The sequence below is a fragment of the Geotrypetes seraphini genome, chromosome 14 (genome assembly GCF_902459505.1).
Source record: "Geotrypetes seraphini chromosome 14, aGeoSer1.1, whole genome shotgun sequence".
NCBI classification, from domain to species: domain Eukaryota; kingdom Metazoa; phylum Chordata; class Amphibia; order Gymnophiona; family Dermophiidae; genus Geotrypetes; species Geotrypetes seraphini.
In genome coordinates, this window is record NC_047097.1 from 60,144,053 (window position 1) to 60,169,938 (window position 25,886).

Sequence of the window (25,886 nt, forward strand, 5' to 3'; positions counted from 1 at the left end):
TATTTTGATGTGTGCAATACACATCTATTGTCGTCATCGTCCCCCTGTCCCCCAGCCCAGGGTCCTTCACCCTTGCACTTCTCCCTTTAACAGGTGGCTCTGAGCACATTTTCCACCTTATTTGCTGCCTCATTAACTCACCTCCCGTGCTTCCCATGACTGTTTCACACATTAACCTGATGTGGATCACGAACTAGAAGACGGGGTGAAGGGGGGGGGGGGGAAGGGGCTAGTAGATACAGGGAGGCAAGCAGGGATCATTCCAGAAAACCATCAGGAGAGGATAGTGCTTGGGATCGAGTTCCAAATTCATCAGAATTGGAGACTTGTCAGCAGCTCGGTGTGAGAATTCCACCCTGGGATTACAGCAGATCCCACAAGCCCCTGTTTGCTGTGCATGTGATCAGGTGAGAAAGAAGTAGGTAGGAGAAGGAAGGGAAGAAAGAGTGACAGCAGTGTCAGAACTGGAGGAAAGTTTGAGAAGAGAGGTCTGGGTTCCAGCCTGCAGAGCCAAATCTAAAGTCCAAGGCAGTGTAGGGGTGTTTCTAGCAGAAGATAATGAATCTGTGTCAGTGACTCATGTGGTGGTTGTTTTTTTTTTAAATCAGCCACTTTCCTTTCTCTGCAGCCTCATTCCTGGAATTCCAATCCCGGGCAGTCACCTGTTCCACCTCCCCAGAGGATTGTGCACCACCTGACCTCCACGGTTCTTGACCTACCTTGTCTCTAAAACACTCGCACACATCGTCTCCGGTTCATTTATACAAAAGTATCCATGCCTAGAAAACAAAACAGAGTATATTATAAGGCCCTTGTATTGATCTATGTTTGTGATAAGACATAGGCCTAATTGGTATTTGCAGTTCCAATCAACACATCTTTATGTATAACAATTTTTATTGAAAGAATCAAATAATCAGTTCAATAGGATAATACAAAAATACATTCAATACAATAAGAATTACAATAATATTTCATACAAATTTAAATCATTCTTTCAAATTTAATTTCCATATGAATTAATTCAATCTTATCTACACCCCCCTTAATTCTATCCCCTACCCACTATCTTCCCCTAAATGAAATCCCTCCCCTTGGATAAAAGTAGACAAAAATAAAGAATTGAAATAAATAACTAGAATGTAATTAGTAAACCTAATTTTCATAATAAATCATTGATAACCAAACTTCGTATTGTTGGTGAAAGATTCTGAATAGAAGGATCCCAAACCTCCATAAAAAGACGAGTTTTTTTAGGCGAACCCCGAACCTCCCAACTAGAGAGCTGCACGGGAACGGGGATGACGGGAATCCCGCGGGACCCGCGGGGATCCCGCGGGTTCCCCCTTTGGGTCACGGGGATCCCGTGGGGACGCCCCCTAGGGTCGCGGGGATCCCATGGGGACGCCCCCTAGGGTCGCGGGGATCCCGTGGGGACGCCTCCGAGGGTCGCGGGGTTCCTGCGGGGTTGGATCGCAGTGCACTGCATTCGAGCCGCGAGAGTAGTCTTCTCCTCCTTACCTGCACTGTCGCAGCACACAGCCGACCGGAAGTCTTCCCGATGTCAGCGCTGACGTCGGAGGGAGGGCTTAAGCAAAGCCCTCCCTTCCTCCGACGTCAGCGCTGACATCAGGAAGACTTCCGGTCGGCTGTGTGCGGCAGGGCAGGTAGGAAGAAGGCAATGGCGAACGAAAGAGGGGGGAGGGGGCGGTCCGCCCCGAAGAATGTGCACAGCTGGTCAGGTCCCCCGATCGACCGACAACAGGCCCGGCCGACAAACCTCCCTGCCCTGTAGCCGCGAATCTAAATTACCTCTTACAGCAGCTTCAATACTCCAGCTGCTGTAAGAAGGTAATTTAGATTCGCGGCTACAGGACAGGGAGATTTGTCCGACCGGGCCTATTCTGTTGTCAGTCGGGTGCAAAAGCGCCACAAAGGTGGAGGCAGGGAGGGAGGAAAGGTGGAATGGAGAAGAAAAGACGCTTAAGGGGGGAGAAGGCCGCTGAAAGCACTGGGGAAGACAAAGGGGTGGAGAAGGACGCTGAAAGGACATGGGGTAAACGGGAGGAGGGGGGGAAGGATGCTGAAAGCACATGTGGAAGACAGAGGGGGGTGAAGGACCCTGAAAGCACTGGGGAAGACAAAGGGGTGGAGAATGCCACTGAAAGGACATGGGGAAAACAGGGGTGGAGAAGGCCACTGGAAGGAAATGGGGAAAACAGGGGGGGGAGAAGGCTGCTGAAAGGATATGGGGAAGACAGAGGGGGGAGAAGGCCGCTGAAAGGACATGGGGAAGACAGAGGGGGGAGAAGGCCGCTGAAAGGACATGGGGAAGGCAGAGGGGGGGAGAAGGATGCTGCCTGACAGGACATGGGGAAGATGGTGGGGGAGAAGGACACTGGAAGGAAATGGGGAAGAGGGAATGGGGAGAAGACCCTGGCAGGGAAGAAGACAGAGGTGCCAGACTATGGGGGGAGTGGAAGGAAAAAGATGGGTGCCAGACCAATTTGGGATGGGGGAGAAAGGGAGAGGCACAGTAACAGAGCAAATGGAAGACACAGAGAGAAGAGAGGCAGTGGATGGAAGGAATTGAATGAGAACATGAAGAAAGCAGAAACCAGGCAATAAAGGTAGGAAAAAAATTCTTTTTTTTTTTTTTTTTGCTTAAGGATAAAGTAGTATATTAGTTGTGTTGATAAAAATTTATAAACATTAGAGGCTCTGGTAGAAACCCGTTTACAAAGTATGTATTCTTCCCAATTAATATTTCCAAATTAATAAAGTCTTTTTGCTTATTTTTAAATGGGTTTCTACCAGAGCCTTTAATTCAGTAGCATAATTAAATGAAATAACTATTTCTGTAGTTTATAGGGACGGGCGGGGACGTAGGGGATTCCTCGCGGGGACGGGCGGGGACGGAGGGATTCCTCGCGGGGACGGGTGGGGACGGAGGGATTCCTCGCGGGGACGGGTGGGGACGGGTGGGAGTCCTCACGGGGACGGGTGGGGACGGGTGGGACTTTGGCGGGGACGGGTGGGGACGGGTGGGATTTCTGTCCCCGCGCAACTCTCTACTCCCAACTCTCAAATAAAAATAAGCGACGCAATTGATTCCTCCAATGCCAAAAACTTGGAGATTCTTTCTGCAACCCAAATTGCATAATACATTTAGGCCCAATCATACAGGCTTTGTCTTTAAAAAAAAAAAAAGCAAAACTAGAAAAGATACCGTGAAGTTCAACAAAACTGTTTAAGGAGATTTAGGGGCGCTATCCAATTTAGCGCACACCAAATGCTAAGACACCTATAGGAATAAAATGGGCATCTTAAGTGTTTAGCCTGCGCCAGTCGTTAGCGCCTGCTAACGCTCGTAGCACACGTTAAATTGGCTAGCGCCCTTTGATGAGTTGCTACCGTAATGGTTCAACGTGTTATGTAAGAAAATGGGAACACAAGAAAAGCCATGCTGAGTTTGACCAAGGTCCGTCAAGCCCAGAATGCCGACTCCTAAAGGGATGAGTCCAGCTTAAAAGTACCCAGCAAACCCCAAAAGTAGATCTACTTGTCATCCAGTTTTTTAGAAGAGACAACTTAGAATGTGCTAGAGATGTACAAAACCATGAATGGTGTAGCGCAGCGGTCTCAAACTCGCGGCCCTCCCGGGTGCTATTTTGCAGCCTGCGGTCTTATACCCGATCTCGCATTCTGGGCAGGAAGAGAGGCGCCAGCGTCAGCTGACTTGCAACGTCCTGCTGCCGTCACGTATGCCGGGGCTCCTGTAGGTGAGCATTTCCAAAGGGATGTCTCAATAAAAAAAAAAAAAAAAAGTCTTGCCTTCAAAAGCTGGTCAAAAATAAATTAGTCCAATAAAAAGGAATCATTTTATCTTGTTTTTGTTTTCATTTCTAGTCATTACCTTTAAAGTAAACCAGGGGTAGGCAATTCCGGTCCTCGAGAGCCGGAACCAGGTCAGGTTTTCAGGATATCCACAATGAATATGTAGGAGATGAATTTGCATGCACTGCCTCCTTGAGATACAAATCTATCTCATGCATATTCATTGTGGTTATCCTGAAAACCTTACCTGGCTCCGGCTCTTGAGGACCGGAATTGCCTACCCCTGAAGTAGACTAACACAGCTATCATATCTTTCTTTCAAAAGATGAAGAACATGCATACTGGTCCTTCCCCATCCATACTACACTTCTCCCCTGAGCATGTGTAGAAGAAAATAAAAACCAGACAGTGGATGGACCGCCTCAGAGGTCTGTAGGGATCACCATTGACCCCTGAGCCTTGCACTGAAGAACACTGGCCTAGGCCCTAGGGTGTCTGGTAACCTTTGGTTTGACCCTGCCTCTTAAACTAACTAGTGGCAGATATTAAATGCCAGAGAGTATATTTTAGTCGGCACATAATTAAATGATGGAATCTAGCCAGAGAATGTAGTTGAAGCTAGTAATTTAGCTGAGTTCAAAAGAGGTTTGGATAAGTTTCTGAAAGACAGGCCCATTAACTCTTTAGCTGGATAACCACAGGTACCTCCACCTCCCTGATGTGGAAGGGAGCACCATGGAATGGATTTTCCTATTTGGGATCTGCCAGACATTTTCAAGTGCCTCTGTATCACTCCATGGTGCGATTAGGGCAGGATTAAATCTTTGTTGGACCCTAGGCAAATAGGTTTGTTGGGGCCACTCAATGTAATTTAAATGGAGCCTTGAATGATTCTGACTACAGAGGAAAACTGGCAGAGGAGGAAACAGCAGATAACAGGCCCTGCTCGCTGGCTCCTCCTTCTGACTAGAAGGCAGTACTGTAGGGAGTGAGGAAGAATAGACAGACCTCTGTGGTGAACAATGGCTCTGCGCCCTCCCAATTCTCTTCTCTGTGGCAGCAGCTAATGTACCCTGGCAAAACTCTGCCTCAACTTACACATTTGAGAGGGCCCCACCTAAATATTTGGGCTCCAGGCCCATGCCTAGTTTGCCTATGCTTTAATCCTGCCCTGCTTGCAACTCGCCCATGCCTCTGGAGTAAATGGCGAGAGTTTGCCTCTTCAGATGACACAAAGTACAGTGAAATGCTAAAAGCACCACCACAGACTCTGTGTGACTGTTCTGCAACACACTTCTACTCAATGACATGGAGGGCTTAACCATTAGGCAAGACTAAGCTTTTGCCTAGGGCAGTGGCTTCTAATGAGAAACAAAGAGCAGCTGGAGTCAAAGCAAAGCAATAAAATCTGTCAGCTACACAAAAGCAAAGAATGATTAGTGTGTTTGTTCCCTGAAGGGAGATGAGCAATTTTCCAACAACCTATTTCCAAGGTAAACACAGTAACATAGAAACATGAGGGCAGATAAAGGCCAAATGGCCCATCCAGTCTGCCCATCCGCAGTAACCATTCTTCTCTCTAAGAGATCCCACGTGCCTATCCTAGGCTTTCTTGAATTCAGACACAGTCTCTGTCTCCACCACCTCTTCCTGGAAACTGTTCCACGCATCTACTACCCTTTCTGAAAAAAAGTGTTTCCTTAGATTATTCCTGAGCCTATCACCTCTTAACTTCATCCTATGCCCTCTCATTTCAGAGTTTCCTTTCAAATGAAAGAGACTCGACTTATGCGCATTTACATCACATAGGTATTTAAACGCCTGTATCATATCTCCCCTCTCCTGCCTTTCCTCCAAAGTATATCGATTGAGATCTTTAAATCTGTCCCATATGCCTTATCACGAAGGCCTTCCTCTGGACTGACTTCATCCTTTTTATATCTTTTTGAAGATGCAGCCTCCAGAATTGTACCCAATATTCTAAATGAGGTCTCACCAAAGTCTTATACAGGGGCATTAATACCTCCTTTTTCCTACCATACCTTTCCCTATGCACCCTAGCATCCTTCTAGTTTTCGCCGTCACCTTTTCAACCTGTTTGGCCACCTTAAGATCATCACATACAATCATACCCAAGTCCCACTCCTCTGTCGTGCACATAAGTTCTTCATCCCCTACATGGTACCGTTCCTTCAGGGTTTTGCAGCCCAGATGTATGACCTTGCATTTCTTAGTATTAAATTTTAGTCCCGTTCCCAGTGCTTCAGCCATGAACACAGAACAGAAATATTTGTTAAGCAATTCAGCCTTTTCTTTATCAGCTTCTACATATTTATCCCCTTCACTTGTGAGTCTCACAATGCCACTTTTGCACTTCTTCCTATCACTAATATATCTAAAAAATGTCTTGTCTCCCCATTTTACCGTGTCAGCTATTTTTTCTTCCATTTGCATCTTTGCTTTCCTGACTACAATTTTTATTGAAAGAATCAAATAATCAGTACAATAGGATAATACAAAAATACATTCAATACAATAAGAATCACAATAATATTTTATACAAATTTAAATCATTCTTTCAAATTTAATTTCCATATGAATTAATTCAATCTTAGCTACACCCCCCTTAATTCCATCCCCTACCCATTATCTTCCCCTAAATGAAATCCCTCCCCCTGGATAAAAGTAGACAAAAATAAAGAATTAAAATAAATAACTAGAATGTAATTAGTTAACCTAATTTTCATAATAAATCATTGATAACCAAACTTCGTACTTTTGGTGAAAGATTCTGAATATAAGATTCTGAATATAAGAATCTCTATAAAAAGGCGAGGTTGTTTTTTGTTTTTTTAGGCGAATCTTGAACCTCCCAACTCTCAAATAAAAATAAGTGATGTAATTGATTCCTCCAATGCCCAAAACTTGGAGATTCTTTCTGCAACCAAAATTGCATAATACATTTATGCAATATCATACAGGCTTTCTGAAATAAAAGACATTTTAGTTGACCAAAAACCCCACAAGCTGATGCTTTACCAAAAATTATTCCCCTAGGACAACCCACTATCGAATTGTCCAATAAAAAAAGCCTAATGTGACTTTGTAAAAAGGGAGAAGGGGGGGGGGATGCGAGTTATTTATTCATATTTATTTATTTAAAAATATCTATCCTGCACTATCTACTATTCCGGGCAACTTACAATTCACAAACATAAAAAAAACCCCAAATAATTTCTGGTCTGAAGAAGGTATGTACGTTTGTTAGGAACACAATTTTTGCATTTTTAAGCTTGTGACCTGTGTCGGGTCTATGTCACATTTAGGCTGTGCTACTCGTGTCATTGTATATTTGGTTGTGTTACCTTTGCACCATTTGTGAAATAAATTGCACAGACAAGATACCAGTTCCACTTTCTTTTTCCATTTCTGCTTTGCGGTTTGTTCTAGTGGAACTATTCTGGTGGGCTCCTTTTGTGCTTTCATGTACAAATTTATCATCATTTTCAAATCTCCAAATGTCTTGGTAGTGGTGCCTATGTAGCATTGAGTCTAGGATGCGAGAGTCTTGCTCCCTTCAGTATTTATTTCTAGGTTATTATCTGCCTCCTCCCTCCCATCATGCAGTCTCTCTCTCCCTCCCTGACTTTTATACGACTCATGATTCTTGCCCTTGTGTTACAGCAATCTCCTCTAAATTCTCTCTCTTTCTCAACCCTTGTTCCTTTTATTGGATTCTGTGACTCTTGCCCTTGTTTTAAAACTGGTCTCCTCCTTTCTCTCTCTAGGACTGGCTCACACCTGCCTCTACCCTACCCCAGTTCTTCTCCTTGTGCTTCCCTCCCAAAGGGGCCGGGCCAGGCTACGAATGACAACCGGCTACACAGCTGTTTTCTCTCTCTTCCTGTAACTCAGATGAACAGTGCTGAGCATACTAGCCCTGACCTTAGTCCGAGGGAACTTCCAACTTTTTTTTATCAAGCTCCTCCTGACACAAGCTTGGGTAATCCAGGAATTTCAAAACTCTGGGAATCTTGCGGGAAAGCTCAAAAAGAGATACAAGAAGCCAACCTTACTGGAAAGCTAAAAAAATCTAAACAAAAGAAAGACAGAGAATGAGGACAGAGTTTGAGTGTCCCCACTGAGTCCAAATCTGGGATTGGGTCTGGTTGTGGAAAAAGCCAGTGCTGGGAAAGAAGAGTGAAGGGGGATCAGCTGGGTACAAGAAACCCAGGGACGAGAAGTTCGACGGTGCTTTTAACCCTTCCTGCCCCACAGATCCAGTAATGCAGGTGGGAGCTGAGAACCTCAGCAATGGACATGCTGGTGAGAGAGGCATCAACAGCATCAAAGCGGTCATCGTTGGGGACGGGGGCTGTGGCAAAACTTCCCTCCTGATGGTTTTTGCCAGGGGAGATTTCCCTGAGGTAAGACTGGTTTTCTACTGCCCTTCCAGAGCCAGAGAGAATGAGTGGAAGGATAGGAATAGTGAGAAGGAATGAGAGAGAGCCACATTCAGGGAGAGAAAGAGGCAAACAGAGACAAAGAGAATTTGGCAGAACAACTGAAAGTTTCAGAGACTCTGTGAGAGGGATAGAAGACAGAGACAGATATTTGTACATAATGAACTGGCAACACGTGTAAAACCTGTCATACCAATAAATGTTCTTGGATCTGTATCTAAAGAGCCTCTCTTATAGGACCTTCCTGTTTTATTTTATCTTCAGATTTTCCCTTTGCTAGCTTTGCCTGCTGACTCCAGATTTGCCTAATAGTTCGATCCAGTCCACGGTTTACCCCATTGCATGCAGGGAATTGTAATTCTGATTTCTATACATTCTATAATAAAAGCAAGCCCACACGCCTACACATGCTTGGCTCAACCTATAGAGAAAACATGGAGCCAGTTGGAAATCTTACTCCTTCTTCTTCATCTGAGTCAGAATCATGGTATAGTAACCAGGTTCATACAAATATATGTCTAAATTTAGGGTTACCTTATGGCTCCAGGAAAAGGAAGACGGATTGAGACTTCCGGGTTTTAACTCCATTGAAAGCCATGGAAGTAAAACCCAGATGTCTCAGTCCATCCTCCTTACTTCCATGGCTTTCAATGGAAGTAAAACCCGGAAGTCTCAAGCCGTCCTCCTTTTTCTGGAGCCATTATGATAACCCTATCTAAATTAGAGGATGAGGCTGAAAATGGAAGGCAGCATGCCACCACAACCAGCTGCGTGAGGAATGTGGCCAGGAATGAAACTCAACTGGGTCATGGTCACATCGTCCTGGCTGAACATCAATTAGTTTTGGAATGTGTGATGTTTTCTGTGATTTCATGGACAGTATAGAGTATAGACCAATCAGATCCCACATCAGGAAAGGTAATGTGGAATACTTGGGCTGCTCCCGTGTGTTCAGGGAATGATTTTGGAAATATGATGTTTAATTGGACTTGGAGCTCTTCTGAATTATTGCACAGTCCATGGGAGGTGCAGATGGATCACAATGGCTCAATGGATAGAATAATTGTTAGCTTTATGCCGCTACTAATGACAGGGAAGTCAGTTCAGAGTAGAGGTCTGTATGGGAACGGGGATCGCAGGAATCCCGCGGGTCCCGCGGGAATCCCCCCTAACCCATGGGACTCCCATGGGGACCCCCCTCTAGCCAACGGAACTCCCACGGAGATGGAAGGCTTTGGAAGTAGGGTTCATCCATATAATATAATGGACACGTCAGCCTTAGTAAAAGAGGGGGTTTATAAGTTAATTACCTGAACAGAAAACAAAAAAAGGGTTCCACCAAAGAGATTCCACAAGGAAAACAGCAGCGCAAACACAAAAGAAACTGTGGAATTGATGATCCTATCAGAAGTAATTGCTGCTTTTTATGGGGACAGGCGGGAATGGAGGTAATTCCTTGCGGGGATGGGTGGGGACGGGCGGGGACGGAGAGGATCCTGGCGGGGACGGGTGGGGAAGGAGAGGATCCTGGCGGGGACGGGCGCAGATGGGTGGGATTTCTGTCCCCTTGCAACTCTCTAGTTCAGAGCGGTTTGCATGAACTTCAGTGGAGGTGTTCCAATACATGGGCTGTCTACAAAGTTACAGGGGCTTCTGTAGCAGTGTTACAATACAGAGCTATTAATACCAGCATAATTATGGCATAATCAATCAATCATCCTACTTATGTTACTGGCACATCGATCGTCTTACTTATATGTATATGTTCATACCAAATCAATCGTCCTAACTAACTTCACATCTAATATTAGGTTCACTATTGCAGCTAAGTACACAATATGTGCACACCTCCTAAGGAGTTTGGCCTATTCAACTAAATATAGTTTACGAACATGTATCTGTCAAGGACTCTCCGGGGCTCTCTGAGGCTGGGTAGAGCTCAAGGTCCTGCATGTTTGAACTGTTTTAGTGAATACACTATATTGCAAGAGACTCACATTTGTATTAAAATCCAATATATACAACCCCCCCCTCAAATGTGTATCATTTAGAAAGCCTACAGTACATAAGACCATGCAACCCTACTCACAGCCCAGATGCTGGGGAGATGTGCTGCAGCCTGCCACAGCTCCTCTCAGTAGCTGGAATAGGAGAGGACCTCTGTCACCAGGAAAGCTGCCTCTTCTGACTCTTCAGCTACCAGTTGGGCCAGAGCCAGACTGAGCCTGAATCCCCAGGATCTCCAAATGCCGTGAAAAGGGGGAAGGAAAGTGCAGCTCCGAAGAAACACAATTGGTGCCCATAAAGCCTGCACTAGCACTCCCGATAAAGTCAAGGAGCGAGCAAACATCAGGGGGAAAACCCTGAGCTCCACAGTTCAAGCCGGCCGGTGGAGCAGGTCCCCCGCAGGATCCACCTGTCAGCTGCAGACAGAAGTCTGCTCCTCTCCCACAGGATAGGCAGTCACTGGAGCTGAACAAGAATACAGAATCCCGCGGGGACCCCCCCCCCCCGCAAAAAAAAAACAACACATGAAAAAAACCAAAAAGAAGACCGAGGAGATCAAAGTTGCTCCTGCGGTCTCACTTGCAGAAGAAATCTAATCTAATCTAATCTAAACCTTAAGTTTATATACCGCATCATCTCCATGACTGACTGGGGGCAGCAGAAAGCAGGGAGGAGGAGGAGGTACTGAAAACGGGGTTCTGTAATGAAAGCGCGCAGGACATTGGCGCACCGACAAACGGGGTTCTGTAATGAAAGCGCGCAGGACATTGGCGCATCGACAATTGTGCACTGACAATCCTGCGCAGGACTTATGCGTGCCGCGTTCAAACTGTTCCTGATACCGCTGTGAGGGGAGGTCTGGGGGGAACCCCCGAGTAAACTGGCAAGTGTTCGCACTCCCATAAGAGGGGTTGTGTGTGGGGGGAAAACCTATCACACTGGAAACTGCCATTTTCCTTCGGTTTTTGGGTAATCAGCAGTTTTCAGTGTAGTGGGAGGAGGTCCCCCCACCCCACCCTCAATGTGAGACACCCCCAAACCCCCCCCTAACGTGAGTGTAACAGTTGTGAGTTTAGTGTGTGTGTGGGGGGGGGGGGTTTCACACACACACACACCCCATCTGAGCGCTAACAGGAACAGTTTTTAGGCGGAACACAGAAGTCCTGCGCGGGATTGTCGGTGTGGCAATGTCCTGCGTGGTTTTGACAGGTCACTGAAAATGGTGATCAGTATCTCCTGCAACAGACTCGCGGGAATGGATGCAAGACCCTTGGTTCAGCATACCATCCCTATTGCACTGGAATAATCTGTTCAAATTTTTGTAGGTAGACTTTTGGTTTATTATGTATTTGTAAAATTTTCTGTGAGAACCGTTGTAGAATGCAAATTTTATACGAGTTATTTTATATGTTGTTTTTTTTGTTACAATGTGATCATGTATGTTTCTGTGGAACCCGCTCAGAACTGAGGATGTAGCAGGATATACATTTTTTTTTAAAATAAATAAATATATACTAATCGTGGTGGAAGAGACCTCAATAAACAGGTCCTCAAGGATGAAATGCATAAACCCTGAGACCTCATCATCATCAGTCTGAAGAAGCTCCATTTGTATTTAGTTAACGATACTTTCAAAACCCATAAACTGTCACATGCTGCTTGCAACGTTTATACGTTCACTGTAGCATTCTTTAAATGCACAACTATTTCATTGTGTGATTAGGAATCCCTTCAGATATCAACACGCATATCTTGCCAGTACATAACAAAAGAACTTATCTGGAGCCAATGTTTCAAATGCCAAAAATGGAAGGACTTGCTGTTATGCCTATTACATGGGGGAAAATACCCCAAAAAACAAAGGAATGTGTCCCACACCATTACCAGCATTCAAGCATGGCCACTGGCAATTTCCAAAAAACGCCTTTTCATCCACGATTAGTGCCTGTTGATTATTATATATTTTTTTTTTGCATATTATATATAATATAATATATCATATATCTAATATAATAAAATGCTAGGCCGCGCATGCGCAGTTCCTAAGTGTGTGCCGCTTTTCCGTGAGCTGTAGCGACACATAGGAAGTGCGCATGCGCGGCTTCTGGTCCGTCCTGCTGCTGCGTGTTCACGCATCACAAAAGCTTCCCTGCTCTCCACCTACCGGCCAAAGCGCGAGCGAGCTGCGGAAGTGGTGGTGGTGGTGGCCGGCCTCAGGTATCAGTTTGACGTTAGGATGGTGGGGTGGGGAGGCCTGCGGAGCCCAGCAACTTTCCGCTGCCCGGGACCCGAGTCATTTGCCGCCGCCCCCCCCTTCCGTTCCCGCGGCCCCGACTGGTGATTTAAGCAGCGTATGCATCAGTCTTCACACGCTGCTTCGGGCCCTTCTACTGCCCTGATTTGCTCCGGACGTGCCTGAGTAAATCAGGGCAGTAGAAGGACCCGAAGCAGCGTGTGAAGAGTGCTGACAGGCTGCTTAAATCGCCAGTCGGGCCCGCGGGAACGGAAGGGGGGGCGGCGTTAAATGACTTGGACCCGCGTTTGTAGTCGCCACTGTGGGAAGGGAAAGAGGGTAGAGGAAACGCTAATGCTGCTGTACAGGGAACTGGTATGGGGGGAGGGAATGCTGCTTTGCACAGACAGAGGGAGGAAGGGAGTCAGAAAGACAAGAAGAAAGACACAGGGGCAGGTGCACAGGGAACTGGAGTGGGGGGAGGGAAATAGAGGGGGAGGGAATGCTGCTTTTGACAGACAAACAGAGGGAGGAAGGGAGACAGAAAGAAAAGAAGAAAGACACAGGGCCAGGGACATATACAGAAAGACAAACAGACAAAGGGGGCCAGGGACAGAGACAGACAGAAAGAAAGACAGCGGGAGTCGCGTCAGGAGGGGTGCGGGATGGTAGTGGACAGCCAAGGAAAAAGAAAGACAGAAAGAAAGACAGAAATACAGAAAGCGGCTAAGGAGAGAGAGAGAAAGAAATAAAGACAGACACACACACATATATTCTAGCACTCGTTAATGTAACGGGCTATAAGACTAGTAATATATAATATATTATATATAATTGTTGCATATTTATCTTTTTTTTGCTGCATGATCTACTGTAGGCTTCCTAAATGATACACATTTGAGGTTTTTTTTGTATATATTGGACTGTTATAGTGCCAGGAGTGGGGAATGGGGAGCCAGGGATTACAGAAGGTTTGCTTGGGCGCAAGGCTGGGCATAGAAGGGGTGCAAAAAGGGCAATTACCCTGGGCCCCCATGCTACGGAGGGGCCCTAAGCCTACCTAAAGCCTGCTGGCGAGCTTTGAAGCCACTTCCCAAATTTCTGCCCTGAACTCCGACATGTTTATCACCAGCTCTGTCTGAGTGTCACAGAGACCAGCCTTCCCACTAGAGTTACATAATCCTCTACTGCAGATCAGGTCCAGCGACTGGATTTATCCTGTCCCAGCCCTCAGTGGTACAGGGCAGCTAATTGTTTATTTGTACAAAAAATAATTTTTGGTTTAAACTGGCTGATAGGGTTTCAGGGGCAGAGGGAGAAGCAGCAAGAATGAGATAGGAAGGGAAGGGAAGACCAATTGAAAATACCAATGACAGTGACAAAAATGCACAGGGGATTTAATTCAAGAGCATCTTAGGGTGGGATAGCAGACAATCAATGAACAAAACAATATCCTTCACCCATAATAGAACATAGAAACATAGAAACACGATGGCAGATAAAGGCCAATCTAGTCTGCCCATCCGCAACATCCATTATCTCCTCCTCTTCCTATTGGCTAAGGCTCTTTACCCCTGCATTGTGATGCCATAGAATTTTATGGTTATAAAAACATAGTAACATGATGGCAGATAAAGTCCAAATGGCCCATCCAGTCTGCCCATCCGCAGTAATCATTATCTCTTCCTCTCTCAAAGACATCCCATGTGCCTATCCCAGGCCCTTTTAAATTCAGACACAGTCTCTGTCTCCACCACCTCTTCCGGGAGACTGTTCCATGCATCTACCATCCTTTCCGTAAAAATGTATTTCCTCAGATTACTGCAGAGCCTATCACCTCTTAACTTCATCCTATGCCCTCTCATTGCAGAGTTTCCTTTCAAATGAATGAGACTCGACTCATGCGCATTTACATTACGTAGGTATTTAAACATCTCTATCATATCTCCCCTCTCCTGCCTTTCCTCCAAAGTATACAGATTGAGATCTTTAAGTCTGTCCCCATATGCCTTATGATGAAAACCACACACCATTTTAGTAGCCTTCCTCTTGACCAACTCCATCCTTTTTATATCTCTTTGAAGGTGCGGCCTCCAGAATTGTACACAATATTCTAAATGAGGTCTCATCAAAGTCTTATACAGGGGCATCAATACCTCCTATTTCCTACAGGCCATATCTCTCCCTATACAACCTAGCATTCTTCTAGCGTTCGCTGTCACCTTTTCAACCTATTGGGCCACCTTAAGATCATCACATGCAATCCCACCCAAGTCCTGCTCTTCCGTTGTGCACATAAGTTCTTCATCCACTAAACTGTACCGTTCTGTCTGGTTTTTGTAGCCCAAATGCATGACCTTGCATTTCTTAGCATTAAATTTTAGCTGCCAAATTTCAGACCATTCTTCAAGCTTCGCCAGGCCTTTCTTCATGTTATTCACACCATCCTGTGTGTCTACTCTATTGCAGATTCCGGTATCATCCGCAAAGAGGCAAATCTTACCCAACACTTACAGCCCTGCAGCTAGCCGTCTTATTATGGGATGCAAGGTTCAGAGAAGAGACACCAAAACTGAAACCAGGGACAGTAATCCTATGAAAATGCCTTTGACCCTGTACTCCTCCTCCCTTCTAGAGTCCCAGATTGTGCTATACCTGCTAAATTTAGTATGTGTTCTTTCTCCCTCACCAGGAATGATCCTCTCCCTTCCCAGGTATAATTCTCCCCATTTAAGCTGCCCCTCCTTTCCCCAGGAATAATTCTTCTCACCCCAGGTGTCCTTCCCTCCCAACCACTAGCAAAACACAAAAGCACCGCCAATGTACAGGAGCAACCTTATGGTAGCTGGACCACAAATAGGAATGTTTACACTGGAAAGAGGTGGCTGAGACCATGTCACAGGATGAGCCAATGCATACCAGTACATTCCAGTCCCAGTTCAGATCTCTTAAAGTATTTCAGGGCTAGATTCACCAAGCTCACCAATCGTGTCCCGACCAGTTTGCGAGCCGATTCACTAACCTTCTGCCCGATCCGGTCCGCACATGCAAATGAGGGGAAATGGCATGCAAAGTAGGAAGGCAGCGATTCACTAAACAGAAGAAAGAACACTGAATGGGCTGGCCGATCCAAAAGGAAGCGACTGCGGAGGAACAGTCGCTCACGTCCTTGCCAACTGTCCTGCTCTCTGCCGCCCTGAAATCCCAGCCCTGCAGCCCTGAAACCATCAAAATAAAACATCTCCTTTGTGCAAAAAGTGCCCTGCTCTCTGCCGCCCTGCCTCTCTGCCAGCCCGTGGTTTTAACCTGCGGTTTTAGCCCGCGGGTTTAAAGCGTGTTCTGTTCTGTACTCTGGCTGCAAAGCGAAAGTCCGACCTAAAACAACAGTAATTTGAGTTGTCGGGCAAGCAATTTTTAACTAGCAAAGCCCTGAAGATGTCAATCAAATAACTGCTAGCATATAATGAAGTGCATTCCACTTGGCAACCCTCCCCCTGTAGCGCTGATTGGGTGGGCATTATAGAGAGTGAGCGGGGCTTCCCCAGGTACCTACCTAAACACAGAGCGGGAGCGGAGCTAGTGAAGTTGAAATGCTTTCTGCGCATGCGTCTCGATCGGTCTACAGCGATCCGTGGGATTTCTTGTGGGCATGCATCCGATCAGATCATTTGCATAGGGACTCTTTAGTGAATCGGTCACCTGGCAAGACTCGACCACGGATCGCCCACAGATTGGATCGGAAAGGTGAGTTTAATGAGTCTAGGCTTCAGGCTCTCCTGCTTTCTCAGCTGCTGAACAGAGAAAATGGAATAGGATGGTTTTTTTTTTTCTATACTAGTTGGGAGTAGAGAATGACACGGTGACAAAATTCATCACCGTTCCCGTCCCCGCGGATAACCGCGGGAAATAATCCCATGTCATTTTCTAGTGTCTATTTCAACCTCAGTCCTTCTACCCCAGCATTCTTCAAAGCAAAGCTTGAGGGTCAGTGGTTGTGGCCATTCATACTCTGATTCTTCCCTCTCTCCTTAAAGAATAACATGAAGATGGTTTCCCGCGGTTATCCGTGGGGACGGGAACGGTGATGAATTTTGTCACCGTGTCATTCTCTAGTTGGGACTCACAGTTGTGGACAATACCACACAACAAATAGATCTTCCAAAAATAAAGCAGTGAGTCCTAAAAATCTTACAATGCATATTTCTCATGAGAGGAAAAAGGATCTCAGAAACTTGCTCAGACATCATTGCACTTTTCATCCGAGACTTACAGGTTCCAGATTTGTATCATTGATCCTAAAGAACCTCTCAATAGCTAATTAACACCCAGTTTCCTAAATAACAAGTGTGTGTCCAATAGTAACCTTTTTTCACTTATTCATTTGTACACTACCAATACATCTTCACAATAAATATTTTTGTAATTCACAGCCAAATAATAAATTCAGTGATAGAAATGTGAAACCTGTAAGTCTCGGATGAAAAATGCAATGATATCTGAGCAGGTTTCTGAGGTCCTTTTCCTTTCTCATAAGAAATATTTACCCCCCTCCACCTCCCACACACACTAAAATGTTTATTTTATTTTCATTTTTCCTCTAACTCTACTTTTCACTTCTCTATTACCCTCCAATTACCCTCTAATTAGTTAGATTGTGAGCCTTCGGGACAGTAAGGGAATTTTTCAAGTACCTTTCTTATTTCTAATCTTAATGTATATTTTCTGTAAACCGCTTAGAACCTAACGGATGTAGCGGTATATAAGAAATAAATTACATTACATTACTTACTAAGCCACGGTAGAGACTTTTATTGCGACCTGGAGTGCTTAATGCTCCCGTGCTGCTTTGACGCTCAAAGGAATTCTGATGTAATTTCCAGAGCTCAATTTGGGCGCACATCCCCAAAATACAAGAATCTTCATTGCTTACCAGTTGAGAGGCGAATTAAGTTGAAATCAGCTTGAATAGTTCATCGTATATTACAAGACTAACGCTTCAAATAATCTGATTTTGCTTTTTCTCATTTGCATCATTCTTCCACCAGATTATGTGGTACTTTATTACCACAGATTAGAGGAATACGGTCACAAACGACAGCTCGACTCCTCTTGCTTGCGCTGCCATTACAATTTGGAATAATCTACCTGTTTACATTAGGCCTGATATCAATTGCTTAAGGTTTTGTAGAAATTTGAAGACTTTTTTTATATGACTTGTTGTAATATTCAGGTTATGATGATATTTTAATTATTGATTGCTTTTGTGTTTACCCGTAGACTTCACGGCCTCTGGATGTAAATCGCCTTGAACCTTTTTGGTATAGTGCGATGAATAAGTTGTATATTAGTTTAAATTAGATATTCTATGACACTGCGTACAAATTTCAGGAATACACCCGATCTTCCCATGTACCTACCATGGCTACATCCCCTTTTGAGTTGGGCACCATGGAATTTGGGAGTACATTGTTATGGAATAGCATGTACCAAGATGTGCGTGCAAATCTAAATTGGCAACCAGTTATTGGCTTGTAAGCCAATTCAGTTGGGTGCACAATTTGGATCTGTGCCCATTTTGTGTTGCCGTCCCTATATATATAGAAACCAGGGATATATTCATAAGTGGAAACCTCACCTATGGTCTATGTATGCTCCGCCCATGTGTACACTCAAATATGGACTATGCTAGATGGGTGTTCAGAGAATAGCACCTAGGCAGCATTCTAGCATATACATGCATTGAAGTGCGTACCTAAACATGTATACACTAGTATTCTAAACATTTATGCACGCAGTTGGCATGTACAATGAATTTTAGTGCTCCAGAGCCACTGCTGCTGCCAGGCTCCAGCAAAATCGATCTGTGGGGTGGGTGTGGGGAAGTGGCAGTGGTGCATTTGAAAAAACTGAGCATGCATTGGGAGCCAGCAGCAGTGGCAGCTTGGGGACACTGCTGCCAACTGCCGAGCTTGGAAAGAGCTCTGGCCACCAGAAGAGGTATTTTGCATTGGAGGGGGGGGGGGGGGTGCCAGGGGCAGAGGGAAGAAACAGAGGAGGAAGAGGGTGAGGTGGAGAAAAAATTTCATGACCATCCACCTCAGGTTCAGGCCAACCCAAAAAGTTAGCCTTGTAGCTATGCCACTAATTTATTCTATATGTATATAAAGAATTAGTCTGTACATAGGAGCTGTTTTGTGAATGGAAAGAACACCAGTTTACCATTTTAATCTTCTGTCCTTCTCTCTTCGTGTCTTTTCTTCTTGACCCATCCCATGCATGATCTGTAGGTTTATGTACCAACTGTGTTTGAAAAATACACCACCACGTTCCAGCTGGGCAGCAAATCAGTGGAGATGAACCTGTGGGATACAGCAGGTAGGAAGCAAGTGTAAGAGCCAGTAGGGCAGAGAAATTACTAAATGCAATGTTTATGATCAATGGGAAAGAGTAAAGATAACTGTACAGTAAATTTATGTAGGACTTCTGATCTTGGGCCCCTTTTGCAAAGCTGTGGTAGCAATGCTGCCAAGGTAAATGCACTGACGGCTATTTAATTGCTATGGCCCATCAAGCCAACAGTGGCTACCAGGTCTCAAGGACCTGTCAGAATCCCAAAGTAGCAACATTCCAGAGCTGAGATTGTGATGTCATAATGCCTCATTCCACCAATGTCTAAGAGACAACCCATCAGTGATGTCACAATCTTATACTTGGCTCATATAAGAACATAAGAGCTGCCATACTTGGACAGTCCAAAGGCCCATCAAGGCCAGTAGCCTATTTCCAACAGTGGCCAACCTAGATTTTATGCTGCTTATCCTAGGAATAAGCAGTGAATTTCCCCAAGCCATCTCAATAACGGCCTATGGACTTCTCTTTTAGGAAATGATCCAAACTTTTTTTAAACCCCGCTAAGCTAACTGATTTCACCACATTCTCTGGCAATGAATTCCAGAGTTTAATTATATGTAGTGTGAAGAAATGTTTTCTCAGGTTTGTTTTAAATCTACTACTTAGTAGCTTCATCACAAGCCCCCCTAGTCCTAGTATCTTTAGAAAGAGTAAACAAGTGATTCATATCTACCCTACTGTGAACAATGCAACCACTTTAGATTTCTAGAGTGGCAAAGGAAGGAAAAGCGGAAGGAAAGTGCCTAAAGATATACTTTCACCCACCTGGACAGGACCCACCTGTTCTTCCACTGTGTCATCTGCTAACACCCGGAAGGGAGAATCACCAGATGCATTCCTAGCTGTCCTCCTCCTGCTAGCGGAGTCAAAGCTGCACCTTAAACTGCCTCTGAAAAACAGAGAAAAAAGCCCATTAAATAGCCATCCTTTGGTCCTCCTCACCCTACATCCTCTGCCTAATTTATTTTTCTCTACTGTTCTCCCAGGGGAACTCAGAACAGTTTACATGAATTCATTTAGGTACTCAAGCATCTTTCCCTGTCTGTCCTGGTGGACTCACAATCTATCTAATGTACCTGGGATAATGGGGGGATTAAGTGATTTGCTCAGGGTCACAAGGAGCAGCATGGGTTTGGACCAACAACCTCAGGGTACTGAGGCTATAGCTTTAACGACTGTGCCACACTCTCTCATCCTGATTCTAGGGCAGGGACCCTAATTCAATTCTCTGATGAGAGATGACCCGGTATATAAACCGAAAACTAGATTAGAAATTAGGCTTCTCCACTAGAATCCTCAGCCCACTTCCCACTTCCTCCCGTCTGGCTGTTACTACCCTCTGCTTCCAGATTCTTCCACCCTAAAGCCTTCCCCCTATGAGAGATCCCCCTTCTCCCAGGCCATCCAATCTACTGTTAAAATCACTTACTATTCGGCTTCCACATGCTGAAATTCTTTGATGGTTGCTCAGAGGCACCAGCCAATGGCAGAGCAGTTTTAACAATGGATGATGATATCACAATGCATTATAGGTCAATGAGAAGGTTGAGCTGTTTTAAAATGATTAAGGGTGATATTTTTAAAAGCACAAGTGTAAATTGCTTAATATTATGCCAAAACATTTTTGTGAGTGCACTTCTACCCTGAACTTTGGATGCGATCTTGGGTTTAGCTCACGCCTTTTTCAGTAGTAGCTCTAAGTGGGTTACATTTAAGTGAAATAGTATAATTATACAGCTCAAAGCATGGAATGTGTATTAGGACTGTTTTGGCTTTTCTCTAAGGCAGTAACCTTCATTGCAAGATCTACAGATCAGAGAATGACATGGAGACAAATTTTCCCCGTCCCCTTGGGAACTCATTTTCCTGTCCCTGCCCCATTCCTGCAAGCTCCGTCCTCATCTGCACAAGCCTCAAACACTTTAAAATCCTAAGTAGCAACATTCTAGAGCTCAGATTGTGATGTCATAATGTCTCATTCCACCAGTGCCTAAGCTCCGTCCTCATCTGCACAAGCCTCAAACACTTTAAAATCCTAAGTAGCAACATTCTAGAGCTCAGATTGTGATGTCATAATGCCTCATTTCACCAATGCCTAAGCTCCATCCTCATCGGCACAAGCCTCAAACACTTTAACATCGTAAGTTGCAACATTCTAGAGCTCAAATTGTGATGTCATAATGCCTCATTCCACAATGCCTAAACTCCGTCCTCAAACATTCCCAGTAGCCAAACCTTTCAAATCTAGAAAAGCACGCAGCTGGTCTGGTATATAGTAGACGTATTTAACTCCTTGATAGTTAATCAAACATTTGCATGGATATGCTAATAAGAATGTCGCTCCAAGGGTTAAAGTCTCTACACTCATGGCTAGGAATAATTTTCTTGGCTCTACGCCCACTTTTGTAGACTGGAACTACATCCGTCCTTCTCCAGACCTCTAGAACCATTCCCGACTCGGAAGGTACATCGAGGTCCTCTTTGAAGATGCAGGGGCTGAGCACACTTGTTAAATTCACATCGTAAACTACTCGCAGGGCATGCCAAAATGAAAACAGTGCACATGGTCAACCAGCTCTGCCCTCCTCCTAGCCCTGAACCCGCCTCTTTGTACCCATAAATGCCTTGGGAAATTTTCAGTTTTGAAAATTGCCCTCCCTATATAACAGCGAGCAAAAAATAAATGATTTAGAATTTCAAGAACTTTATTTTTACTTTATCTAAATGATTACATGACAATAAATTGGCACTTTACACATCTAAAACAGAGATTATGCTATTTCCATGTAGGGAAGGTCAGGAATTAGTTGCCAATATAACCATAAATAGATAGTCACCAAGGTGAAGATACTCGGGGTCATATTGGACCAAAAGCTTAGTTACCACGATCAAATGGTGAATCATCGTTGAATATTTTAATACATTCACTAGTCATATCAAAAATTGACTATTGCAACACTCTGTACAAGGGATCTACCTTAAAAGAAATGCGTAGACTGCAAATTCTCCAAAATACCGCAATAAAAATAATTACGAAAAGAAAAAAATTTGATCATGTAACTCCCCTTTTAAAGGAAAAGCATTGGTTACCTGTAAATCACAAATAAAATATCATTACTTACACATAAAATATTAGTATACAAAGCACCGGCATTCTTTGAAAGATTTCTAATACCATATATTCTCACAAAATCTTTAAGATCTGAAGAAAAATCTTTGCTAGTAGTCCCCTCGATAAAATTTATTTATTCAAGGAGGGATGTGATTTTTTTCTTACAGCCCCTCAAATCTGGAATTTGCTCCCGATCAACATAAGAGAAGAAAAACTACTCAGCAAGTTTAAAAGTCTCCTAAAAAGTTGGCTTTTAACTGATTCATTTAAGTTTTATAATTTTACATTGGACTAGGAACACTGCCAAGTGAAAATTAAGTGGGTAACGTTCCCCAACCTCTTGTTTCCCCTTTTTATTTGTTTTTTAATTGTACTTAAGCCACATTTTTTTTCTCCACCCTTTTTCAAATGTATTATTTTATTATAATTATTACTAATTGTCTTGGTTTTTTTTTTTAACCCAATTTTTAACTAAATGTAAATCGCATTGGATTTGGATTTTGCGATCAAATCAAATATTTTAAATAAACTTGAAATAACTAGTATCTCATTTAGAGGAGACGCTGCCACAGATTTCAGTAGAGGTGTTCCCACTGTTTCTGTGACCTTTTCCGCCAGTGCCATGAACTGTGGTTATCTGGAGCCTGGCCGAGCTTTGAAAAACTCTTTCACAAACACTGGCGCAGCACTGAGGGCAAAGTCAGCACCAGGGAGAGATGTGAATACATTAAGCGTTGTATCACTTAGCTGGTGCCACCCATTCAACAAGGAACTAACATGATTCATTCTTTCCTACAGGGCAGGAAGATTATGACAGACTCCGACCCCTTTCATACACAGGAGCCAATGTGATATTAATCTGCTATGATGTCACCAACCCTGGCAGCTATGACAATGTTCTCACAAAGGTTCATATTTTTTCTCTTTTTTTAAAAAAAAAATAAATACAAATACAGTGATACCTTGGAATCCGAATGCCCCTGTACTCGAACAACTTGGAATCCGAACTAAAAATTCAAGCAAATTTTGCCCCAGAATCCGAACTCTGCTTTGGAATATTTGTTAATATTTTACCTTAAAATCCAGTGTATTTACTGTTAAAATCTGAGTTTGTGGGACCCAGGAACGGATTAATCCAGTTTCTATTCTTTTCAATGGGAAAAATTGTCTTGGAATTCAAATGCTTTGGACCTCGAACGGGGTTCTGGAACGGATTAAGTTCGGATTCCAAGGTATCGCTGTATACTAGTTAATTCTTGTTAAAAAAAATTCAGTGATGGGCCTGAGCACCCTACGTGCTCCTCATTCCCTTCCTCCACCTTATAGCTGTGAAGCAGTGATTGTGTGGTTGTGCTTTCCAAAGTCATCCGGATGGCTTTTCAAAACCCATAAGAATTGCCCAGCAGTCAGCTCCCACGGTGGCCCTTAGGTCAAAGACCGGTGCCCTAACTGAGACTAGCCTTACCTGCGCACGTTCTGGTTCAGTGTAGAGAATGACATGGTGACAAAATTCATCACCGTTCCCGTCCCCGCGGATAACCGCGGGAAACCATCTTCATGTCATTCTTTAAGGAGAGAGGGAAGAATCAGAGTATGAATGGCCACAACCACTGACCCGCAAGCTTTGCTTTGAAGAATGCTGGTGTAGAAGGACCAAGGTTGAAACAGACACTACAGAATGACAGTCTCTGGTATCCAGAGCAGATATTGTGATGTCATAATGCCTCATTCCACCAGTGCCTAAGAGCCAATCACATCAGTGATGTCACAATGGCTTCATTATCCTTGGCTCCCATAAGAATCAGAGTATGAATGGCCACAACCACTGACCCGCAAGCTTTGCTTTGAAGAATGCTGGTGTAGAAGGACCGAGGTTGAAACAGACACTAGAAAATGACATGGGATTATTTCCCGCGGTTATCCGCGGGGACGGGAACGCTGATGAATTTTGTCACCGTGTCATTCTCTAGTTCAGCGCTTTGTCCGGGTTTTGAAAAGCTGGTAAGATCGGCGCCGAGTCTGGCATGCATCTGCGCATGTACGGGTGTGGCGCGGTGATGTCACACACATGCGCGCATGCGCAGATGCATTCCAGACCCAGCCTGAAGAGACGAGGTTTGTGTGGGGCTGGGGTTGGGAGGCGGAAAGGGGCCGGCCCATGGGCGGAACGGAGCAGGGCCACAAGTCCTCCTTTACCAGATGCAAAATCTGGTAACCCTCTCTATGGGTGCAGTGAGGGCTGAGCACCCTCAGTATAAGGCGATTTTGCCCAGAGAGGGGAGTGTGTCCAGGACTGTCATGTAGCTCAAATCTAATCTAATCTAATCTAAACCTTAAGTTTATATACCGCATCATCTCCATGAGAATGGAGCTCGACACGGTTTACAAGAACTTAAAATAGTGGGTAGAGAAGAAGAAAAAGGATGACATGAACTTATGTGGCAGAAAAAATGCACGCGCCTAAAAGTCCATCACCTGCAAGCGCTTCGATTTGAGCCACATGACAGACCCGGACACACATATTTGTGCGTAGACAGCGTGCTATCAGTCCCCTAAGGAAGGCATCTCTAGGTGCCGAAACTGGGATCCTAGTCGGGACTTTTGAAAGATATTGTGACTTTTTAATAACCGTAAGTGTTGGTTGATTTGAACATCTTGCTTGCCTTTTCTCTTGTTCGTTTGTCACATATTGAGGGAAGTTCCTTCTTTTGTACTTTGTTGGTTCTATTTGTGTGGCTAATGCCATGTGGCTGGGGAATTCCCTCTCCCTGATGCTCTGGTCTCCTGACCTGATTGCAGCCTGCGTAGGAATGTTACATAAGCTTCTGTAATGGTGTTACAATACATGAAAACATGATAGATCAGGGGTCTCAAAGTCCCTCCTCGAGGGCCGCAGTCCAGTCGGGTTTTCAGGATTTCCCCAATGAATATGCATTGAAAACAGTGCATGTACATAGATCTCATGCATATTCATTGGGGAAATCCTGAAAACCCGACTGGATTGCGGCCCTCAAGGAGGGACTTTGAGATCCCTGCGATAGATGGTACTCACTGATGGTTTAGTGCAGGGGTAGGGAACTCCGGTCCTTGAGAGCCGTATTCCATTCAGGTTTTCAGGATTTCCCCAATGAATATGCATGAGATCTATTTGCATGCACAGCTTTCAATGCATATTCATTGGGGAAATCCTGAAAACCTGACTGGAATACGGCTCTCAAAGACCGGAGTTCCCTACCCCTGTTTTAGTGTATGATATATGCACCAGGGTATATCTTTCCTTATATATGTTAAGCACTGCTATATTCACATTATCTTTCCCTAGTGAATATAATATTCATCTTATATATACATTCATCTCCGTATTTATTCCATAGTACATTCTACCTTCATATATACACACCTAATACTAATATTGTGTACTATACTCATTTCAAATCCTACTTATATACTCGCATATAATGCCCATATCGTGTACTTTGTTCATCCTCGATTTGTACATCTCCTGATAATTCTTGTTCTCTGTACTTTATGTGCAGTAACCATCGCCACTGGTCCTAACAGACAGACATCACCAGGCCTAAGTATATTATAGAGAGTGATTGAGGTTGTGGGTTCAAACCCACTCTTCTCCTTGTGACCCTGGGCAAGTTACTTAATCCCACCCCCCCACCCCCCACCCCCATTGCTCCAGGTACATTAGATAGATTGTGAGCCCACTGGGACAGACAGGGAAAAATGCTTGACTATCTTAAGAAATTCATATAAACTGTTCTGAGCTCCCCTGGAAGAACAATACAGAAAATTGAATAGTGTGAAAAGTTTC

General features: G+C 44.3%; 2 protein-coding genes across 6 annotated transcripts in view; one reads left to right on the forward strand and one right to left on the reverse strand.

Moving 5' to 3' along the window:
* The window catches only part of LOC117348662 (proto-oncogene Mas-like), an 80,851-nt gene that overhangs the window by 31,308 nt on the left and 23,657 nt on the right, over window positions 1–25,886 (reverse strand). For 2 of the 5 annotated variants that reach the window (XM_033921021.1, XM_033921017.1), the window contains exons 2-4: window positions 19,732–19,840; window positions 18,760–18,899; window positions 720–779 (exon numbers count right to left, since the gene is read on the reverse strand). The gene's annotated coding sequence lies outside the window, so the exon portion shown is untranslated. Of the gene's footprint in view, window positions 1–719; window positions 780–1,231; window positions 1,271–1,521; window positions 1,554–18,759; window positions 18,900–19,731; window positions 19,841–25,886 lie in introns of those variants that run through there. The other 3 variants (XM_033921022.1, XM_033921018.1, XM_033921023.1) reach the window with 3 other exon arrangements.
* The window catches only part of RHOD (ras homolog family member D), a 34,031-nt gene continuing 15,771 nt past the window's right edge, over window positions 7,627–25,886 (forward strand). Inside the window, exons 1-3 of the mRNA XM_033921024.1 lie at window positions 7,627–8,264; window positions 18,828–18,915; window positions 22,862–22,971. Coding sequence (XP_033776915.1) covers window positions 8,124–8,264; window positions 18,828–18,915; window positions 22,862–22,971 — 339 coding nt within the window. The 5' untranslated portion in view covers window positions 7,627–8,123. The remainder of the gene's footprint in view (window positions 8,265–18,827; window positions 18,916–22,861; window positions 22,972–25,886) is intronic.